The following is a 13,915-nucleotide window of genomic DNA, read 5'->3' on the forward strand; positions in this document are numbered from 1 at the left end:
AACTCAGCTTGTTCATCATAGATGTCGGCCAGCGGTATTTAGAAAATGACTCTAAATAAATGTAATACCAAGAAGAGCAGGTTGCTGCATGGATGTTCTGCAGGTGGCCTGCAGGTAAAATGTAATTGATCTAATTGAAAACAGTCTATGGCAGATTATGAAAGTTGTCTGCTTGCCTGCCTGGGATTGACAGCAGCAAGGCCTTGGCTTCTCCTCTCTCTCTCTCTCTCTCTCTCTCTATCTCTCTCTCTTGGCTTCTCTCTCTCTCAGCAGCAAGGCCTTGGCTTCTCTCTCTCTCTCTCTCTCTCTCTCTCTCTCTCTCTCTCTCTCTCTCTCTTTCAGCAGCAAGGCCTTGGCTACTCTCTCAGCAGCAAGGCCTTGGCATCTCTCTCTCTCTCTCTCTCTCTCTCTCTCTCTCTCTCTCTCTCTCTCTCTCTCTCTCAGCAGCAAGGCCTTGGCTTCTCTCTCTCTCTCTCAGCAGCAAGGCCTTGGCTTCTCTCTCTCTCTCTCTCAGCAGCAAGGCCTTGGCTACTCTCTCTCTCAGCAGCAAGGCCTTGGCTTCTCTCTCTCTCTCAGCAGCAAGGCCTTGGCATCTCTCAATTCAATTCAATTCAATTCAAGGGCTTTATTGGCATGGGAAACATGTGTTAACATTGCCAAAGCAAGTGAGGTAGACAACATACAAAGTGAATATATAAAGTGCAAAACAACAAAAATGAACAGTAAACATTACACATACAGAAGTTTCAAAACAGTTAAGACATTACAAATGTCATATTATATATATATACAGTGTTCTAACAATGTACAAATGGCTAAAGGACACAAGATAAAATAAATAAGCATAAATATGGGTTGTATTTACAATGGTGTTTGTTCTTCACTGGTTGCCCTTTTCTCGTGGCAACAGGTCACAAATCTTGCTGCTGTGATGGCACACTGTGGAATTTCACCCAGTAGATATGGGAGTTTTTCAAAATTGGATTTGTTTTCGAATTCTTTGTGGATCTGTGTAATCTGAGGGAAATATGTCTCTCTAATATGGTCATACATTGGGCAGGAGGTTAGGAAGTGCAGCTCAGTTTCCACCTCATTTTGTGGGCAGTGAGCACATAGCCTGTCTTCTCTTGAGAGCCAAGTCTGCCTACGGCGGCCTTTCTCAATAGCAAGGCTATGCTCACTGAGTCTGTACATAGTCAAGGCTTTCCTTAATTTTGGGTCAGTCACAGTGGTCAGGTATTCTGCCGCTGTGTACTCTCTGTGTAGGGCCAAATAGCATTCTAGTTTGCTCTGTTTTTTTGTTAATTCTTTCCAATGTGTTAAGTAGTTATCTTTTTGTTTTCTCATGATTTGGTTGGGTCTAATTGTGCTTCTGTCCTGGGGCTCTGTAGTGGGTGTTTGTGTTTGTGAACAGAGCCCCAGGACCAGCTTGCTTAGGGGACTCTTCTCCAGGTTCATCTCTCTGTAGGTGATGGCTTTGTTATGGAAGGTTTGTGAATCGCTTCCTTTTAGGTGGTTGTAGAATTTAACAGCTCTTTTCTGGATTTTGATAATTAGTGGGTATCGGCCTAATTCTGCTCTGCATGCATTATTTGGTGTTCTACGTTGTACACGGAGGATATTTTTGCAGAATTCTGCGTGCAGAGTCTCAATTTGGTGTTTGTCCCATTTTGTGAAGTCTTGGTTGGTGAGCGGACCCCAGACCTCACAACCATAAAGGGCAATGGGCTCTATGACTGATTCAAGTATTTTTAGCCAGATCCTAATTGGTATGTTGAAATTTATGTTTCTTTTGATGGCATAGAATGCCCTTCTTGCCTTGTCTCTCAGATCGTTCACAGCTTTGTGGAAGTTACCTGTGGTGCTGATGTTTAGGCCAAGGTATGTATAGTTTTTTGTGTGCTCTAGGGCAACAGTGTCTAGATGGAATTTGTATTTGTGGTCCTGGTGACTGGACCTTTTTTGGAACACCATTATTTTGGTCTTACTGAGATTTACTGTCAGGGCCCAGGTCTGACAGAATCTGTGCATAAGATCTAGGTGCTGCTGTAGGCCCTCCTTGGTTGGTGACAGAAGCACCAGATCATCAGCAAACAGCAGACATTTGACTTCGGATTCTAGCAGGGGGAGGCCGGGTGCTGCAGACTTTTCTAGTGCCCTCGCCAATTCGTTGATATATATGTTGAAGAGGGTGGGGCTTAAGCTGCATCCCTGTCTAACCCCACGACCCTGTGTGAAGAAATGTGTGTGTTTTTTGCCAATTTTAACCGCACACTTGTTGTTTGTGTACATGGATTTTATAATGTCGTATGTTTTACCCCCAACACCACTTTCCATCAGTTTGTATAGCAGACCCTCATGCCAGATTGAGTCGAAGGCTTTTTTGAAATCAACAAAGCATGAGAAGACTTTGCCTTTGTTTTGGTTTGTTTGATTGTCAATTAGGGTGTGCAGGGTGAATACATGGTCTGTTGTACGGTAATTTGGTAAAAAGCCAATTTGACATTTGCTCAGTACATTGTTTTCATTGAGGAAATGTACGAGTCTGCTGTTAATAATAATGCAGAGGATTTTCCCAAGGTTACTGTTGACACATATTCCACGGTAGTTATTGGGGTCAAATTTGTCTCCACTTTTGTGGATTGGGGTGATCAGTCCATGGTTCCAAATATTGGGGAAGATGCCAGAGCTAAGTATGATGTTAAAGAGTTTTAGTATAGTCTCTCTCTCTCAGCAGCAAGGCCTTGGTCTCTCTCTCTCTCTCTCTCTCTCTCTCTCTCTCTCTCTCTCTCTCTCAGCAGCAAGGCCTTGGCTTCTCTCTCTCTCTCTCTCTCAGCAGCAAGGCCTTGGCTTCTCTCTCTCTCTCTCTCTCAGCAGCAAGGCCTTGGCTACTCTCTCTCTCAGCAGCAAGGCCTTGGCTTCTCTCTCTCTCTCAGCAGCAAGGCCTTGGCTTCTCTCTCTCTCAGCAGCAAGGCCTTGGCTTCTCACTCTCTCAAATCAATTCAAGGAGCTTTATTGGCATGGGAAACATATGTTAACATTGCCAAAGCAAGTGAAGTAGATAATATACAAAAGTGAAATAAACAATAAAAATGAACAGTAAACATTACACATGCAGACGTTCTCTCTATCTCTCTCTCAGCAGCAAGGCCTTGGCTTCTCTCTCTCTTTCACTCTCAGCAGCAAGGCCATGGTGTCTCTCTCTCTCAGCAGCGTAACATAACAGATGAATGAGTTGCCACTTAACCACTCAGTCTGACAGGACACATCTGCTCTCTCTTGCTCTCTCCCCCTTTCTCTCTCTCTCTCTCTCTCTCTCTCTCTCTCTATTGCTCTCTCTCCTCTGTCCCCCACTCACACCTCAAAACAACTTTTATAGAAGAAGAATATATGTTGTTGCGATTTGAATGTAAAGGTATATTGTTTTGTGTAATTGCAATTAAATTATACATAAATTGATAGACATGCAGAACAGATCAACATATATAAAAATGTATATTCATTTGAGAGCCCTGATTCATAGTGTGTGTCTCTATGTGTTTATGAAGCTGCTAGGGGTGTTTGTCTGGTTCGCTGTGATACCACCCCATACCATCATAGACTACGAGGAGCAGAGGCCTCCCAACCCGGAGATGGCCCGGGGCGTCCTCAAGTGTGACATGTCCGACCTGTCGCTAATCTGCTGCCTGAGCTACAGCATTGTCCTCATGGTGACCTGCACTGTCTACGCAGTCAAGAGCAGAGGGGTACCGGAGACCTTTAACGAGGCCAAGCCCATCGGCTTCACCATGTACACCACATGCATTGTCTGGCTAGCTTTTGTGCCCATCTTCTTTGGCACGGCACAGTCCACAGAGAAGGTGAGATTCTACCGTGACGTGATACTGATGTAACTTTTTGAAATGGGCTGTTTTGCATTATTTAATACAATAGAAATTGCTCTGTAAAAAAAGTATTTAGCAGGAAGTATTTCCCACGCTCACTTGCTCACGTTGACTTTCTTACCCTGTTCTTTACTCGGAATTTATGCAAATGAACCATTGTCTATATGAGAGCATTAAATTGGGAAACAACCTGCCCGGCTCTTGATAACATTTGGAAGTTCCAAAGCAGACAGTATTTCTCTATAGCCAGCCTTTGATATGGGCATGAGGAGAGACACGGAGCGGGATGAAACGCCAGGAACGCTTTGTTCCTTTTTATCACACGACGACACACCATGACACACTGACAAAGACTGCTCTTACCAACCGCATGCTTTGGGGGAATTTTATTGTGGTAGCAGGAAGATAAGAGAAGTGTGTGGGAGACCGGGGAACAATGTTTTAACCCTCTTAATAAATCTGTGTGATGGAAATATGGAATTATTGCATTAGCATGTATTACCACCTAGTGGCCAGGTGGCCTCCCACAAAAGACTATTGATAAAAAAAAAGGGGCGGGGGGAGAAGTATTATTTTGTTCATATGTGTGAGAATCAGGAATTACTCAGAAACAAATATATGATTCCCCTGGGGAAGATACATAGAACCTACCCTGAAATAGAACAGTTAGGATCACATTCCATGGTCTCGTTTGTCCTTAGTCTACTATGTGTCCAGGTTGAATGTGTTACCATATGAATATGGAGTCTCTGTATCTGTGTCTCTGACCCTTCCCTGTGTTCCTCTTCCTATCTAGATGTTCATCCAGACCACCACGTTGACAGTCTCCATGAGCCTGAGTGCCTCTGTGTCTCTGGGGATGCTCTACATACCCAAGGTGTATGTCATCATCTTCCACCCAGAGCAGAACGTACAGAAAAGAAAGCGCAGCTTCAAGGCCGTTGTGCAGGCAGCCACCATGTCTACTCGGCTCTCCCAGAAGTCCAACGACAAGCAGAACGGAGAGACACAGAACAAGATCGAGCCAGACAGAACACAGTAGGTCTCTCATTGGCTGATGAGCCAGACAGAACACAGTAGGTCTCTCATTGGCTGACGAGCCAGACAGAACACAGTAGGTCTCTCATTGGCTGATGAGCCAGACAGAACACAGTAGGTCTCTCATTGGCTGTTGAGCCAGACAGAACACAGTAGGTCTCCTATTGGCAGTTGAGCCAGACAGAACACAGTACGTCTCTCATTGGCTGATGAGCCAGACAGAATACAGTAGGTCTCTCGTTGGCAGTTGAGCCAGACAGAACACAGTAGCTCTCAAGAGGCTGTCGAGCCAGACAGAACACAGTAGGTCTCTCATTGGCTGATGAGCCAGACAGAACACAGTAGGTCTCTCGTTGGCAGTTGAGCCAGACAGAACACAGTAGCTCTCAAGAGGCTGTCGAGCCAGACAGAACACAGTAGGTCTCTCATTGGCACACATTGGTCTCCTGCACTGTGACTTCACTTCTGTAACTACACTAAACTCGGTACATTTGCTAAGCATCAACGTACAATATATTTCTTATGTATTGGCCATCACAGCTAAAGTAACAAACAGAGCTAATTGAATTCATGACTTACCAGTACCACGTTGTAGTACCATAAAATGTCAGAATCCTTTTGCCTCATAGCATAACGAATCTAAAGGATGACCTCTTGAGCTGATCCTAATGTATCTATAGAATCAACATTTATAAGGTGACTTGAATTATTTTAAGTTGCCTGTTATAAATGCCCCATGGCCAGTCTTTTCATCCACACATTGCTCTGAAGCTTTATTTGTGCAATATCCAACTCCACTTCTCTCTCTGTCCTTTCTGTCCTTTCTCTCCCTCCTAAATCTCTGTAAAGCCTTATGGGTTTATTTCCACCGGTCCTCTATCTCGACCGAACACACTCCCTTCCATTACCAAAGGAAAACTCAGGCAGTTTCAGGCTGTTCATCTCATTACAACCCTATTATCTGGTTTTTGGAGCAAAATATTGCTAAGTTAGCATGACATTTCCAAAATGATAATTATTGATATGGATATTCTCATAGTGAACATTTGGATGCACATGCAAGAAACTTTATTAGAGACGAATTATGAAAAGGAAAGAAAAATACCTGGAGGTAAATTTAAGAAGAACTGATTCAGCAAATAATCTATCCCTCCCTTCACCTTGGAATTTCTTAATTAATAAGAATATATCTTTCCTCCTACATTTAAAAAATGTTTGATGTTATTGAGGCTATGCTATAGTATATACAGAGAGTAGGTTGATGTTTTAAAAAGAGTACGCATTAATAATGCCCCTTTCCGTGAATCCAGTGCCTTTTGTTTCTCCTCCAGTGAAGCTTCATATTTATTTCAGCTTCCCCTCCAGTTTTCAGTTGACATCACATCTTTGTATAGAGCTGCATACATTTCAGTCTGTTCAAGGTATAACCTACTCAAAGACTTGATTTCTTGGATGCACAGAAACTGGGAGTACAAGGCTCACTACTAGTTTACTACATTTGACAGTTCCATGGCATTACTTTAGCTAAACCTAGCTACTTCAGTATTTAACTAATTGTATCACCGTTTAGTAGGGTATCTCATTTCATTAACTTTCTTAAGTAAACATATAATCCTTTATTGAAATTCCAGACAGCTGTTGGGACAATTGTCATGATTTCTCTATAAATTAACAATGTGTATTTAAAACAGAGTATTTTTTAGCTCTTGGTTGACGTGCTTCTGAGAGTCACATCACTGCAGCGAGTGGCGCAGCGGTCTAAGGCACTGCATCTCAGTGCAAGAGGCGTCACTACAGACACCCTGGTTTGATTCCAGGCTGTATCACAATCGGCCATGATTGGGAGTCCCATAGGGCGGCACACAATTGGTCCAGCGTCATCCGGGTTTGGCTGGTGTAGGCCGTCATTGCAAATAAGAATTTGTTCTTAACTGACTTGCCTAGTTAAATAAGGTTAAATAAAATCACTACTTTGATGCATGACATAGATTAAAGAAGGTGTTTCTAACAGTATTTGTTGTGAAGTAGCAAGTCCATTGAGGAATAGCTTGGAGTTTAGCTGACTATATCTTCAGAGTAACTTCCCCAACAATGGTTATTTTAATCAGATTTAAACATATTGCACTGACCAGTCTCCAATGCTCTCTGCTTTTTGTTTATCATACACAGTATAGTCAATAATCATTTCAAGTGTCCCATCAAGAATGGAATTTTAGAAAAAGGAAATTACATTTCTGTCCATATTTAGGTGGTGAATCTTTCAGCCAGTATAATCCTTATCATACACTATAATTGCTTTCATGGAGTTTTGGCATGATGAGTCAGTATAGCTTTTATTGAGATTATGAATCATATCACTTTAATCTTGGAACAGGATATTGAAGTACTGGATAGCATATGAATCGCCTATTTTTAACTCGTCTTTTCAAGTATGAGTGAATATCAAAGCTATTGCCTTTTTTGCTCAACTGTTCTTGGTCATGTTCATTGGAACTACAATAATTATTTCACTATTTCAACAACAGATCATATTCATCAGTCAAACACATTGCTATGCCCATAAAACAATGGGCCGTTTCCATGAAACAAGTTGGCGCACATATCGAATTTAGTCAAGGCAGGAAATTCCAAAATGGATTGGCCTTCATGCACATAATGGGCCAGCTTAATTAAATATCTGTTCCAACAAAACAGGATAGCTGTAGAGTACCAGTGACTCTTGAACATTAAGGTCTGACAGGTCTTGTAATCTATTTTCCACTAATTAGAAACAGCAATTCATTTAGTTTCTTCCTTCCTCTTCACAGTCTTAGTTCATTTGCATCCCTCTCTACAGACTTAAGAAAATCTACTTTGACTGAGACCAGAGACCAAACACAGAATATTATCTCCCAAGCCCATCATCTGAGAGGACTATAGGAACACACCATGTTTTAGCCTCATTCAGTCACACAGCATATTCACTGCTGCGTTAACTCTGTTGTCCAGACTCATTGTGAAAAGTGTCATGTGGTTGGACTAACTAAGAATAACATGGTCATCACGACTGTGGAAATAGCAGAGCTATTTCATTGTTTCTCTAGTGAACTATTTGACTGTTACTTTGAAATACTGTATGTTTATAATGTACATTCTACACATTTTGTTAATCATGCATGTGACGTTTATGATGAGCTTTTGATTATGCATCAGTCTGACTTACTCGTTATCCTTTTATCACAACAGGTAACTGAAGTGTGGCCAATAATTTATCCAGAGGACCTACATTTCACGAAGGAGCAGGAGATGTTATTGAAGGCCATGCAGTAGGGAGAGGAGGCCTGTCTTTAACAGTAACTAGGTACTTCACTGGTCCACTGGATGTCAATGGAATGAAACTGCAACAAGGAAGTGTTACACCCTTTCAACAAGAACTAGAAAGAACTTAAACTGGTGTCAAAATGTTAAAGACTTCCAAAAGCCCACATAAAAAATGGGGGGTGGGGGGGGTGGAGTCAAACTGGACCCATCCGTTATCAACCAGTTAGATTTACAGCATCACAACGATCATCACATTGAAACACATCTGGATACTGAGACACAGCAAACAGCAAGAGGTGTGGACCAAGGCCACCACAATGTGAGACTGATAATGTACTTTTCTAAATATTGTGCTGTTTTAATCTCTTTGCTCACGGTTCTATTACCTTGACATTCAAACTTGCTCCAGAGGACATGTTGTCTCCATTGGATCAGTTGTATGCTTTGTTCATCAACATATCAACATGAGTTGTTTTTGTGTGAATATTTGTGTCCATAAAAATCTACAGTGGAGCTCTGCAGAGATGCTCAGACACTACAATAAATGACACAGATGCCCCAGTTAGAAACTGACCTAAATGACAGTGAACTATTTTGTAGTGAACAACATGCAGTGATACTATTTGGCTTTGTTTGCTTAATTTCAAACTTAACTTGGGTTATATGTTGTTTGAGATGCCCCAACAATATTCTGACCCTGTTATTTTGTCTCCTTACTGTATGTATGTGGAAGTAATGTACAACGCTGTAGTATAGACTGTACCTGGATCAATATAGTTATTTATCAACTCATTCAATAAACCGTGTTGATTTTTATTCATCTTTATATCCTTATTTTCCCTGATTTACTTTCATTTAGATGCTTTTCTTCTTCTCGTTTGCACTTTTTACCACCTTATCCAAAGATTTACTGATGTTTTCTCACAAAAGGCCCAAATGTTGTTCACAGGATGATCTATTATAAGGTCGTATCTACAGAGTAACCAATTTGTATTCAAACTGTACAATTTAAAGTACTGAATGGATTTTCATTCTCTCCCTCATCCAGTCCATAACTACAGTGTTATTTTTTAAAGGGAAATCCTAAAGTTACTTTTTTTATTTGTACACCTCTCGTGGTTCCTTGGGCATTTTTGCATGTGCACAGAATAAAATATGACATTTTTATATGATAAAGTATACACATTATAGACTTGATTCAGATAATGATGTAAATAGGGTGTTTATAAAGGTCATGGCAAAAACATGTCTGACTAATGTCTGAATTCAATGTACTGTATGTGTGATGCAGATGAGAGCATGCATATGATCTTCATGTCTTTAAGCACAAAGACTCCAAGTCCTAGAAAATCCACATCACAGAAAGCTAATGAAGGGAAAGCAGCCATTCCTAATATCCGGTGGGTTCCCATGTATTGTCTAATATATCAGCACTGATATAGAGCACAAGCACAGCTTCATTTTCAGTTAAAGTTGTCATAAATTATTTGTGGTGGAACATTGTGTTTTTGCATATATGGTGATCACAGATGACAAAAGTATTGTTTTGAATAGTGGCATCTAAATTTAATCTCAACATAATTGACAAGGAAGCAATGTGCATTGTTGATGACAGGACATCTATTTATCAGAAAAAGGGTTCTCTCCCATGACCAGAAGGAACAAAGTACTGTACATGTAATTTTGGCACATACATTTTAGACATGAGGCACACTGAATATCTGGATGAATATTCACTATACTTTACCCGACAGAACAGTTCACTGTACCAATGTGGTGGTTAACAGAATCCATGACATTGATACATTATCATGGCGACTACTTCTAGGATTGGCAGAAGGTCTTACAGACACAACTTATATTAAAGCACAACAACCGATAACAAAAAAATAAACGAGGTTCATAATGTGTGGAGAAGCAGCTTCAATTACATTTTGCTTTAAGCCTTTAATAGCTCATGCAATCAGTGCATTAAAACAAACAACAAGGAAATGTTCTATACATTAACGTTTTTCTGCTCTCTACATATAGTGTCAAGTATGGCATAAGAATAGAATACAAGTAGAAACCCTCTTGATTGTGGCAAGTTTCATTGTTTATGTCATGCTTTATGTATGGTGCTATCACCTATTATTTATCAATACGTTTCAATTAGGTTATAAAAATGCCACAATACCATTAGTGATTCCAAATAAGGCATTAGGAAGAACCACTTAGTTGTTTATACATGCAAAGACTACAATGTCCTCCTCTACACGAAACTCAGGTGTTTTATTTTGCATTTGGATAAAGGACAATCTCTCATTGTAAATGTCACACTCTGTATGGATAGTTCCTATTTGTAAAGAAAGCTGTTTCATTAGGACATATACAAGGCATAAAGGTATTATGTTCAATGTATGCCTATGACTTGCCTAGTTAAATAAAGGTTAAATAAAAAAATCTAATAAAAAATGCCTATGATGATGCATGTTGGAATAAATGTTTTAATACTGCAATGAAATGATTCAGCTTGACTTTAATTTGTGCACATTGCAGACACTAGTACGGTATGCCTTTTAAATGATGTACAGTTAATCAATGTTTTTCCCTGAGAGGTAAGGAACATAACTGCATAAATAACTGTTTGTGCTCCATCAGATTCATATTTATGACATTCATCCGATGCCTACTAGTAAAAGAAACATAGGTGTGACTAAAATCTTTACCTGGAAACAGGTGAACAACATCTTTACCTGGAAACGGGCGTGACCAACATCTTTACCTGGAAACGGGCGTGACCAAAATCTTTACCTGGAAACAGAGGTGTGACCAACATCTTTACCTGGAAACAGAGGTGTGACCAAAATCTTTACCTTGAAACGGAGGTGTGACCAACATCTTTACCTGGAAACAGAGGTGTGACCAACATCTTTACCTAGAAACAGAGGTGTGACCAACATCTTTACCTGGAAACAGAGGTGTGACCAAAATCTTTACCTGGAAACAGGTGACCTACATCTTTACCTGGAAACAGGTGACCAACATCTTTACCTGGAAACACAGGTGTGACCAACATCTTTACCTGGAAACAGAGGTGTGACCAACATCTTTACCTGGAAACACAGGTGTGACCAACATCTTTACCTGGAACCAGAGGTGTGACCAACATCTTTACCTGGAAACAGGTGACCAACATATTTACCTGGAAACAGAGGTGTTACCATCATCTTTACCTGGAAACAGAGGTGAGACCAACATCTTTACCTGGAAACAGAGGTTTGACCAAAATCTTTACCTGGAAACGGAGGTGTGACCAACATATTCACCTGGAAACAGAGGTGTGACCAACATCTTTACCTGGAAACAGAGGTGTGACCAACATCTTTACCTGGAAACAGAGTTGTGACCAACATCTTTACCTGGAAACAGGTGACCAACATCTTTACTTGGAAACAGAGGTGTGACCAACATCTTTACCTGGAAACAGAGGTGTGACCAACATCTTTACCTGGAAACAGAGGTGTGACCAACATCTTTACCTGGAAACACAGGTGTGACCAACATCTTTACCTGGAAACAGAGGTGTGACCAACATCTTTACCTGGAAACAGAGGTGTGACCAAAATCTTTACCTGGAAACAGGTGACCTACATCTTTACCTGGAAACAGGTGACCAACATCTTTACCTGGAAACACAGGTGTGACCAACATCTTTACCTGGAAACAGGTGACCAACATCTTTACCTGGAAACAGAGGTGTGACCAACATCTTTACCTGGAAATAGAGGTGTGACCAACATCTTTACCTGGAAACAGGTGACCAACATCTTTACCTGGAAACAGGTGACCAACATCTTTACCTGGAAACAGAGGTGTGACCAACATCTTTACCTGGAAACACAGGTGTGACCAACATCTTTACCTGGAACCAGAGGTGTGACCAACATCTTTACCTGAAAACAGGTGGCCAACATATTTACCTGGAAACAGAGGTGTTACCATCATCTTTACCTGGAAACAGAGGTGAGACCAACATCTTTACCTGGAAACGGAGGTGTGACCAACATCTTCACCTGGAAACAGAGGTGTGACCAACATCTTTACCTGGAAACAGAGGTGTGACCAACATCTTTACCTGGAAACAGAGGTGTGACCAACATCTTTACCTGGAAACACAGGTGTGACCAACATCTTTACCTGGAAACAGGTGACCAAAATATTTACCTGGAAACAGTGGTGTGACCAACATCTTTACCTGGAAACAGAGGTGTGACCAACATGTTTACCTGGAAACAGAGGTGTGATCAACATCTTTACCTGGAAACAGAGGTGTGACCAACATCTTTACCTGGAAACACAGGTGTGACCAACATCTTTACCTGGAAACAGAGGTGTGACCAACATCTTTACCTGGAAACAGAGGTGTGACCAACATCTTTACCTGGAAACACAGGTGTGACCAACATCTTTACCTGGAAAAGGGCGTGACCAAAATCTTTACCTGGAAACAGGTGACCAACATCTTTACCTGGAAACAGAGGTGTGACCAACATCTTTACCTGGAAACACAGGTGTGACCAACATCTTTACCTGGAAACAGAGGTGTGACCAACATCTTTACCTGGAAACAGGTGACCAACATCTTTACCTGGAAACAGAGGTGTGACCAACATCTTTACCTGGAAACAGGTGACCAACATCTTTACCTGGAAACAGAGGTGTGACCAACATCTTTACCTGGAAACAGAGGTGTGACCAACATCTTTACCTGGAAACAGAGGTGTGACCAACATCTTTACCTGGAAACGCAGGTGTGACCAACATCTTAGTTATGCCTTTCTCTGCAATGAAGAATATTGACATACAGGAAATGATAGGATATTCATTTTGCCATAAACATGTGCAGATTCTCTTGAGGATGTGAACTATTTATGGATACAAAAAGGCAGCATGGCCATGAGGTGTCAGTGAATTCCAATATCCCATGGGTTCTAACACTGCAAAATATACACATGGGGTTCTGCAAGCCTAACACTCTCAGACCAACACCAAAGCTTGTTTGCATATATAACAAATAAGGGCAGACAGACCAAACTGCTGAAAAATAATTCCCGCACTACAGGTGGCTATATCGATCTGCTAATACAGGACTAGTAAAGGCCCAGTGCACCAATTTTGAGAAAATCATTGTTTTCAAATGTTTTATTTATTCTGATTTTTTTTACGGGGTGCTGCAGAACCCTCAGCGCCAATACTAACTGAGGCTTTGGACATCCATTGTGATTGCAATTGGTAGTTAATTTCTGCAACTGAGACTTAGTCCTCACTAGGTAACTGTGTAATTATGGATGCAGGTATTAGAGATTAATGTAACTACGATAGTCATAGGTTTGGGTTCATTGTGTCAAATGCAATCAAATAACACCTTTAGATAACTCTGACCAGACTCTGAAGCAGCACTTGATCAACAACTGATCATAACTACACCATGTCCATAGAATGAACCCTAAAAGAAGGAAGGCTAGGAATATACAATAACAGCCTTGTTACTTATATTTCAACCACAGAGGAAATAGGTCATGTTTTTACTTACAAATGTTTTTACCAAATGAGTGCATAGTGCCATCTTGTGCTTATTATGAAAATGGCATTCCTCCATGATATTCTCTCCAATATCATCATCCATTGACCACACTTCACAAATCATGTGT

At 40.9% G+C, this 13,915-nt stretch overlaps 1 protein-coding gene across 2 annotated transcripts in view; it reads left to right on the forward strand.

Annotated features, from left to right (window-relative positions):
- The window catches only part of grm6a (glutamate receptor, metabotropic 6a), a 45,757-nt gene extending 35,038 nt beyond the window's left edge, over positions 1–10,719 (forward strand). For both annotated transcript variants that reach the window (XM_031803504.1, XM_031803503.1), the window contains exons 10-12: positions 3,549–3,860; positions 4,681–4,922; positions 8,148–10,719. In XM_031803504.1, the coding sequence (XP_031659364.1) occupies positions 3,549–3,860; positions 4,681–4,922; positions 8,148–8,151 (558 nt within the window). In that variant the 3' untranslated portion in view covers positions 8,152–10,719. The remainder of the gene's footprint in view (positions 1–3,548; positions 3,861–4,680; positions 4,923–8,147) is intronic.
- The last annotated feature ends 3,196 nt before the right edge of the window (positions 10,720–13,915 follow it).

Source organism: Oncorhynchus kisutch, linkage group LG24, assembly GCF_002021735.2.
Source record: "Oncorhynchus kisutch isolate 150728-3 linkage group LG24, Okis_V2, whole genome shotgun sequence".
Taxonomy (NCBI): Eukaryota; Metazoa; Chordata; class Actinopteri; order Salmoniformes; family Salmonidae; genus Oncorhynchus; species Oncorhynchus kisutch.